Source organism: Pleurodeles waltl, chromosome 1_2 (genome assembly GCF_031143425.1).
Source record: "Pleurodeles waltl isolate 20211129_DDA chromosome 1_2, aPleWal1.hap1.20221129, whole genome shotgun sequence".
NCBI lineage: Eukaryota > Metazoa > Chordata > Amphibia > Caudata > Salamandridae > Pleurodeles > Pleurodeles waltl.
The window spans coordinates 1312194375-1312203870 of NC_090437.1; the positions used below are offsets into that span (position 1 = coordinate 1312194375).

Consider the following 9496-nt stretch of genomic DNA (forward strand, 5'->3'; position numbering starts at 1 on the left):
CATTCCCACCCTCGGGATTACGACCCGGCCTACCACCATGGTTTCTGTGGTTTTTGTACCGCCACAAAAACCATGGCGGTAGGCACTATCAGTGCCAGGGAATCCCTTCCTCAGAGTCCTACCCCACCCACCCCACCCGCTCCTGCCCCCGCACATATACACACCCACCGGCGCACCCATATACACACATGCACACACACATACCCACCTCCACTCACGCATGCATTCATTCATACCCACGCACCACAACATACACCAACATACCTTGTCACACACATGCATCGACAACACACAACACTCACAATCACTCATTCACGCATGCATCCAGCGTGAATCACACCAGCATGCACGCATCCCAAAACATACACCCCCCCTCACATACACACAACACCCCCCCTCTCCGGTCGGAGAACCCAACTTACCTGCTTGCAGGGGGTCCTCAGGCTGGAGACGGTCCGTGGCACTGCTGTCAGCAGCAGCGTCTGCCAGCAAAACACCGCCAGGCTGTATCATTGCTAATGATGCGGTTGGCGGTATTTTGCTGGCGTGGTGGTGCTGCTGTCAGCAGCGCCGCCTTACCGCCATCTGCCGCCATGACCGTCGACGGTGTTCCTCCAGATTTCTGGCGGACTACCGTCGGCAGTCATAATACGCGTTGCTGGCTGGTAGCCACGGCGGTGGTATGTTGGCAGCCGTCGCCGTGGTGGTAGGCGGTCAATACCACCAATGTTGTAATGAGGGCCTAAGTGTTCAAAATATATCCTTTGGTAACTTACTCACAAGAGCTACTGTCACACTATTATTTACTGCCACAGTTCCCGTTTCACTTACTTGGGTCTCCCCTTATTTTTTTAACACACTTCTCTTCTTTTGCCACAGGTCCCACTTTGAAGTTGAGACGTTCCGTGGTCATTGAGATGTATAAGGAGAGCATTGAAGAGCTTTACAAATTCTGACATCTGTAATTGAAGAACACAAGCATGTGATTTGGGTGCTTTTATATTGATGACTATTTTTATGTTTACTTTTTTACACTAAACATTTCTCTAAAATAAGGGTGGTCATGTTGGGTAGAGGATAGACACAACCTAGATTTTCAAGATATTCACATAATTAACCTACATTAAAGGAATCCAAATATAGCCATAGAATGACATTTATGTGAACCTTTTGGGAGTATGTTGGGTAACTTTTCTCTAAACCAATAGGTGGAGGTTCAATTTAGTACATCAAATGTATTATTTTAATATCACTTTTATCTGCATTCACTATATCAACCACCACTATGTTGTGATACTAAGTAGATGGAGTAAATAAAGATTCCTGAGCAGACTCTGAAGGAGAGGGTATCATGGTCCCTTGGCACCCCCACACCAGGCCAGGATTTTGAAAGAAACACAAACAAACAATAACAATTATTGGAAAAGCCAATAGGTGGTGACTGTAAGACCTATTGACTTTGCAAATATTTTCTTACCCAAGCTGTGCATATTTGTGGTTGCTGTGCAGTATGGCTAAAAAAAGACAAAATGTAATTTTTTAAGTGGGTGCTTGCATCCAACAAGCCTGTGTATGCATACAAAAGGAGACAATGTTTTTTTTTTTTTATGGAACCTTGATTGAGTAGGACATAAATCAAGTTGAAAAAACAGAGAGAAAAAATAAACAAATGACCACATTGGGAGACTGGGTTAGAGAGGGGATTTGGCTAAAGCAAAATGACGATTGGGGACTGGAGCAACAAGGCAAGAGGGAGGAGAAGCAACACAGTGATCTGGGTGAGAAGCAACAAGAGGGAGAGTACAAGGGTTAACGAGAACAACACCAAAGCCATAAGTGGATGAGAAACACAAGGGTGAAAGAGAACAATATGGAGGGGGACAAAAAACCCATGGGAGACAGCTGGAAATAAATGCACACTCGTAGATTGCTTAACCAACAAGAAAAATAGTACTCTAAAAGTGAGCAGTCCAAGCATTGAAGGCAGCCAATCAAAGAGATGGTAAAGAGACACTGCTCTTTGGGAGGGAGAAACAAGATGGACAGGCTGAAACAAGTTACACTATCCAATACAAAGCAAATAAGAATCAGAGTAAAGCTCATCAATGATACACAATGTGTAGGCTGCAAGCTCCTGTAGGTTCTTGGTAAGCCCACAATACCTCTTTTGTAACCATGGAGCTTGCACTGTATAGTAAACCTGATCTACAAAGGAGAATGTAGAGAAAGAAAACAAGGTAACAACTGTAGAAGTCCAAATGGAATGACAAAAACAGATAAGAAACACATGGAAAGAGCAATTAAAAGGAAACTAGAAGGGAACTGCCCATCTCAATTTAAAGGTAAGTATGTGGAAGCAAAATAGAAAGTTGTAAATCCCATGGAAAAAATCCTCTTGTACAGAGAATTTTTATTCTGGGGATTAGAGGTATATAAATGTAGCAACTCTAATTAACAATGGAAAAGTGGCCATAACCAGATTCTCTACAATCATCAAAGAGTGGTGTCCTAGAAATGCCTCTGTGAATCAGGAGTCTCTATGAGTTTTTTTAAGAGACCCTCACCCAAAGTTATCAACTAATGACATAGTTCATCATTGGGTTGGCGCTCTAGATGGTAATGTGTCAGAGTGGGCTCTACATCCTCAAGCAAGAAGCAAATCTAGCTGAGAGGCTTAGTGGGATCTGTGCAAAATGTCATTAAAATTACCTCACATTTCTTATTGAGTTTATTTCATTCTCAGGAATCAGTGTAAGGTTTAAATCAAAGGAGGATGTCAATAATCTCTTACATCTATAATCAACCATGGTCTGCATGTTTCAGCAACCATGGCCCAGCCAGCTTTTATCCGGACCTTAGTAAACAGATCCCTAGCCTAGGTATAAGGAGAGTACCCTGTACTTATAATCGCAATAGTTGATGTTAGCAAACTTAAAAGTGAAGACTTGAATGAATCTTTTTCACTCATGCAAAGAAAGTAACTTACAGTTCCTAACGGTACTTTAATCCAAAACTTCAATAGGGGGCTTGATATTGCCCCGAAGGGAAAGAATGGAGGTGGGCACACCCTGTAGTCATACATTCATCATGAGTTCCAGCCTGGTAGTTCAAACTACTGATACCTCCAAGCCCTCCATATTCAAGATACACAAGAAAGTTGAAGATCTATAATATAACTTAATCAACATTATGCCATGTCAACGAGGGGCAAAGGAATATTGTTTTCGAAGACACTGAAAATTGAAATGTGTGTTCAGAAATTTAGGAACAACTGCTTGGAATATTTCTTTAAGTTGTGCTGAGTACAAATAGGACGGTTTGTATCAATTTCATCTCAAAGCTAATGCTAATATTACAGACTTTAGGCCTGATTCACAAAGGTAAACTTACACCAAAAGTCTAAGTTTAGACCTAAAGTCTAACTTTACACATAGTGAAGTTAAACTTTTGGTCTGAGTTTACTCGTAGTAAAGTTAGACTTATGGTTTAAGATTAGATTTTTGGTCAAAGTTTACCTTTGTGAATTGGGCCCAGTAACTGCAAAATACCCACAGACATATGTTCTTTGGATCCTGACAATGTTTGCAGATATTTCAATCATATATTTCAAGCTATACTTCACCACTTAAGAAACAAAAAGAAAAATCCCTTTCAAGAAGTACTGGATTATTTTGGTGAAAAGAGTATCAAGCAGGAGGTGCACCACATATTCATATACTTCTCTGGATAAAAGATGCATTGAAGTTTAGACACAACTCTAATGACTTTGTTCTAAATTTTATTGAACGCTATGTGACTTATGACATCCCAAAGAAAGATAACAACAAACTGTATGAGCAAGCTTTACTCTTGCAATCTCATACGTGTAGTAAATACTGCTCAGGGAAATATCAGACAATGTCTAAGTATTGCTCAAAATGTCACTTAAGATTCCCAATACCAATTCTACAGAAAGAAAGAGTCATCAGTTTCTTTATGACAGTATTCAAAGAGAGCATGGCATACATTGCTCTATTTCAAGTTAAAAACTTACAGAACTGTATATTACCAATTTTAATTAGACAAGAACTAATGTAGACAGTAGCTGTGTAATAGAATTTTAATAATTTTCAAAACAGACACGCTCCTCATCTTGGCCAATATCCCATATTGGTTGATCCTAAAATGTCTTTTAAATGAAAAAATAAAACAAATTACAGTGACCAGGAAGGTGTAAAAGTACCTAAGAAACACAGAAAACCAAACACAAGGAAATGACAGGACATCAATTTTAAAGTCAGAGTGTTGTAAATTGCAATGGAAATGTAATTGTTTATCTACTTTGTTATCTATCATCTTTCAAAGACATTATACACCAGCAGGTAAATCACTGCTTCTGCAAAAGGTTGATAAATCTTCATGAAAAGATTCTAAAACTCAGCCACATATGCAGCTCTAAACATGTGTAAAGGTGCTATTCAATTTTCTAGCACTGAACTACAAGATGCTCAAGAACTCTTTATCGCAGTTCTAGGAATAATAGCTACCGAACTCATCCGAGTTTTGAACTGTTCTGGATAAACTACTCTTGGGAACATGAATACATAAATTGTCTACATTTGAGCACTACTGTTACAAACTTTGAAAGATTTGTATAACCTCTGTGGGCGCCCAAACATGTTGTGCGTGACGTATGTAAGTATACATATATCATAGCCATTTCAAAGGAAGGAAGCTTGCACTCCAAGTATTACGAATCTGGCATTTCATTTATCGATGACGCATTTTGGCATTCTCCAAATCCCTTGTCAAACCATAACATCTTTGCCAGTAATAGTAATCAATATAAACAACAGCCTAAGGGCCTGATTTAGAGTTTGACTGACAGGTTACTCCCTCACAAATGTGACGGATATCCCATCTGCCGTATTACGATCTCCATAGTCTATTATGGGATCGTAATATGGCAGACAGGGTTCTCCATCACTTTTGTGATGAAGTAACCCCGCCCACCGAAATCTAAATCAGTCCTTATGTTCCCTTTGAAAAAATTGATTTCGAGCATTTAAGGGCAATCACGTATCAGGTTGGAAATTGCGCTATACCTAAACATTATGCTGAAAGAAATTAACCTTATGCAGACTTATTACGGTTTGTTGGAATTGAGAGGGTATTGTCCTCAAGACGGGGTAGTGACAAGCTGAAAAATCTGTGAAAGTTGGATTCAGGCCCATAGTGCCTCACACATCTTCTAAGCTGCACAGGAACATTACCACCAGCACGCAAAAATCCAAGTTACAGTTTAATAAGGATGCCAAATTAATCAAACTGGCTGCATTAAAAAATCTAAATAAATAGCAGTGTTCTATAAGACACTTCCGATAAAAGATTCTATGGCAAAGATTTAAGAAGGCCTAGCGCCACATTAACGCCATTTTTTGATGCTAATGTGGTGTTAGGCTTCCGAAATCGATGTGCCATATTTACACAGTGGTGCAATGCATTCTTTGCACCACTTTGTAACACCTTGCGCCACATTATGCCTGCATCAGGCATAATGTATGCAAGGGGGGCATTCCCCAGTTAGGGGGACTGCAAAAATGGTGCAGTGGAATCTAAGAGATTCCACTGCGTAATTTTTTGCAGCTACATTTGATGCCTGAATAGAGCAGGTGTTAAATGAGGCACACCTTTGCTTTCAATGGGCCCCTATGTACTGTGCCGGATTAGCACCAACATTTTGGCGCTAATCCTACACAGTGCATCAATAGTGTCAACAATTTTTGCCCCTACCCTGTGTCATGGTGCACCATATATTAAATATGGCACACACATGGTGCACAAGAAAAGTGGCGCTGCATTGGATGCAGCACCACTTTTCTTAAATTAGGCCCTATACGTTGCTATGGGGTGTAGTTTCTCAGATCTTTTTTGCTGTAGTTACAGGCGTCCCATTTTTCAAATAACAGTATTCATCAAAATCTAATCATTCTTTTACTTTCCATTCATACAATGTAGAAAGCTGGCCTGGTGTGTGGTGGGTACCTGAGGTACTTACACCTTATACCAGGTATCCCCCACTAGTGTAGTGTAGGCAGTGTCTAGAAGCCAGGCTCTCTAGAGGAAGCTGTGGATGAGCAGCCAAGGCTTATCTAGGAGACATGCAAAGCTCATGCAATACCACTGTAGTCACACAGCACTCACACATACATGAAAGAAAACACTGAGGCCCTTGTTACAACCGTGGCGGACTGTGCAAAAAGGGCGGTAAGACCGCAAACAGGCTGGCGGTCATTACTGCCCCATTATGACATTGGTGGTTTGGCAAATGCCAAACCGCCAAGGTTCCGCACCGTCCGCCACTGCGGTAACGACCGCCAGGCTGGAGACAATGGTCTCCAGCCCGGCGGCCGTCACTAGACCGCCGGCGGTATCAGGACCCGCATACCGCCATGTATTTCGTGGGGTTTTGAACCGCCACAAAATCCATGGAGGTAGGCACTATCAGTGCCAGGGAATTCGTTCCCTGGCACTGATTGGGGTCTCCACCTCCCCTGAGTCCTCCCCCAACACCCATAACCAACCTACCGCCCCCCAAAGGTAGTAGGACCCCCCTCCCCACCCCATTGCAACCCCCACACATACTCCCCACACCTCCTACACGCACGCTCACACCACTCACACACATACACGCGCACATACATGCACACATACATACATGTTACATTTCCACTACACACATTACACCCCTGCATGCATACATGCACTCACACAACCCCTCTACACACTCACACGCACACCCCCATGCATGCACACTTCACACAACACCCCTCCCACCCCCTCCCCTAACGGACGATCACCTTACCTGGGTCGGTGATCCTCCAGGAGGGAACGGGATCCATGGGGGCTGCTCTGCCACCACAAATACACAAAAGGAGAGCACTGGGAGTGTTGCTAGCCCACACCGCCTCCCTAAAGAAATCTATATAATCACTAAAGGTGTGGGGTATTAGGGAACCGAAAGTAAGACTGGGTCAGTCTTAAATCGGTGTTGGTTAGGTGGCTTTGGATCCTAACGCGGGGGAATCATTGTTGGAGAATATCCAGACGGGGGGGGTGCTGTGTAGTCCCACAAGGGAATGGCCTACCTGAACGGGTAGTTCACGGTGGGGTAGGTCAAGGGGTAGGGGGCGATTTGCCTCTGGCCCAGGCCGCTCTGGCATGTAGGTAACCCCCATGGTATTCCCTTTGGAGTGAGTGTGACTAAAAGGGAAAACCCCTCCCCGGCATTAGCCAGACCAGAGGCAAATCGCCCCCTACCCCTTGACCTACCCCACCGTGAACTACCCGTTCAGGTAGGCCATTCATTATCCACTTTGAGCACCCCACTTATTGCGTGTGCTCCGACCCTGATGAATGCCCCTGACCTACCAGCACCTAGTGAGGGCAGAAACATGTTGGTCATCCATTTTTTATTTTAGACTCCAGGAGACATTACTCTCCAACGAGCCTTTTCCCCTTGCTTTTAGTCTTACCAGCATGCACCTATATTAAAACTAGCAGCAACTATCAGTGACATGCTTGGTAATTTTATTACTCACCTCAGCTGGATCTAAGTAACTATCCAGTAAGTTTAATTTCAGTACTCCCTCCGGTTCTTTTAACCAAGAGGTTGAGTCCGCCCAAGCAGTATCATCTTGCTTGGGTGGGGCTAGGTGGTCATATGATGAAGCATGACACTATTATGTGTGTGAGACCACCTAGTCCGTAAGGGAGACTCCCCCTTCCCCTGTGGGACTACACAGCACCCCCCCCTGTCTGGATATTCTCCAACAATGATTCCCCCGCGTTAGGATCCAAAGCCACCTAACCAACACCGATTTAAGACTGACCCAGTCTTACTTTCGGTTCCCTACTACCCCACACCTTTAGTGATTATATAGGCTGCTCTGCCACCAGCATCCCGTCAACAGAACACCGCTATGCCTAATACTGAGCCGTAATTCGGTGGGCGGTGTTCTGATGACGTGGCGGTGACGGAGGAGCAGCCTCCAATACACCGCCGACCACCAGTATGGCTGCTGGCGGCTCTCCGTCCAAAAAAGGGCAGAGGGTCACCTTCAGTCATAATATGGTTGGCGGAAGACCGCCAACACTGGCGGTCTTCGGCCCTGCGGAAACTCAGCGGCCTTTGTAAAAGACCACCGAGCTTGAAATGAGGGCCTGAGTGTTACAAAAATAAAGGTACTTTATTTTAGTGACACAAACACCAAAATGTACTAGAGATGTAACCCTCCAATAGAAGGTAAGCAACATGCTAGATATGTACACTATTAATCAACAATAGGCATAGAAAGTGATAGAAAACAGTGCAAATACAACTAGACAATAGTGATGCCAGGGGGAGCCCAAACCAAATACTAAAAAAATGGAATCCGAACACAGGACCCCTACCTAGGTAAGTGGAATGTGTAGAGGGGAGTGGGGGGTACTAGGAACCCCCAAAGGTAAGTACCACAGTGCCTCCTAGTGATCAGGAGGAAAGGAGTAAATTACTAGATTTTTCCCAAACCACCCAAAAGGAAGAAAATTAAGAAAATGCAACACCCAAACAAGACTGCAAGGATCCAGCTGTGGATTCCTGAAGAGGAAGAACTGTGGAAGAAGGGAACCAAATCTAGAAGTCACATAAGAGTCCAGGGGTAGCAGGAGCTGCTACCCACCTAGCTGTGGATGCAGGAGTTGGTAGATGGTAGGATGAAGACAGTCAGGAATGCAGCCCTGGAGGAGGTGAAGAGTTCCTGGAGGATGCAGTCAACATCCCACGCCAGGTGGATGATTGCAGTCGCTCAGTGGCATAGAAAAGCCACCAACAAACCTTGGGAAAGGCAGAAGTCACAGTGAAGCAAAAGAGGAGCTGCCGGGGACCAGAAAGGTCCAGGAGGACTCAACCCACAGGGGGACTCCTAGGGGGACCCTCGGCAAGGTAGAGAGTCCAAAGAAGAAGAAGCAGCCCCCACAGGAAACCCACTGGATGAGGAACCAGGAGTCACAGAGGAGCCAACGCAGCACTACAGGAGAAGGGTCTCACGCCACAGGAGAAGCACGCAGAGGGCTGTGCATCACAGAAAAGGTGTGCTGGGGGGTGGGGATACATGGAGCCTGAAGATCCCTTGGAGGAGATGCAAACAAGGTTTGGCAGCTGCAAGAGACATGGTGCATGGGGGTACTGTCCTGCGTGGGAAGGCAAGGGCCTACTTTCACCAAAGTTGGACAGCTGGCAGAAAGGACCATACATCTAATGGTCCCAATTTCCTACTACAGCAAATAGCATCTTCACATTAACAAGCTTTATTACATTTCATTAGCTTGCACTATTCTGTAGACATTATGACACATATAATGAGCCTATTACCATGTCACTCTTGTGTCATCCATGCCAATTAACTATCACTCATAAAAAATCCAAATAGGTTTTAAGAAGAACTCTCACCAATCAACCTAGTTGGTGACATGC

The 9496-nt window shown here is 44.1% G+C and overlaps 1 protein-coding gene across 1 annotated transcript in view; it reads left to right on the top strand.

The window, feature by feature from the left end:
- The window catches only part of LOC138250906 (long-chain-fatty-acid--CoA ligase ACSBG2-like), a 306186-nt gene extending 304847 nt beyond the window's left edge, over window positions 1-1339 (top strand). The window contains exon 13 of the mRNA XM_069205604.1: window positions 880-1339. Within this exon, the coding sequence (XP_069061705.1) occupies window positions 880-956 (77 nt within the window). The 3' untranslated portion in view covers window positions 957-1339. The remainder of the gene's footprint in view (window positions 1-879) is intronic.
- Window positions 1340-9496: the final 8157 nt, after the last annotated feature.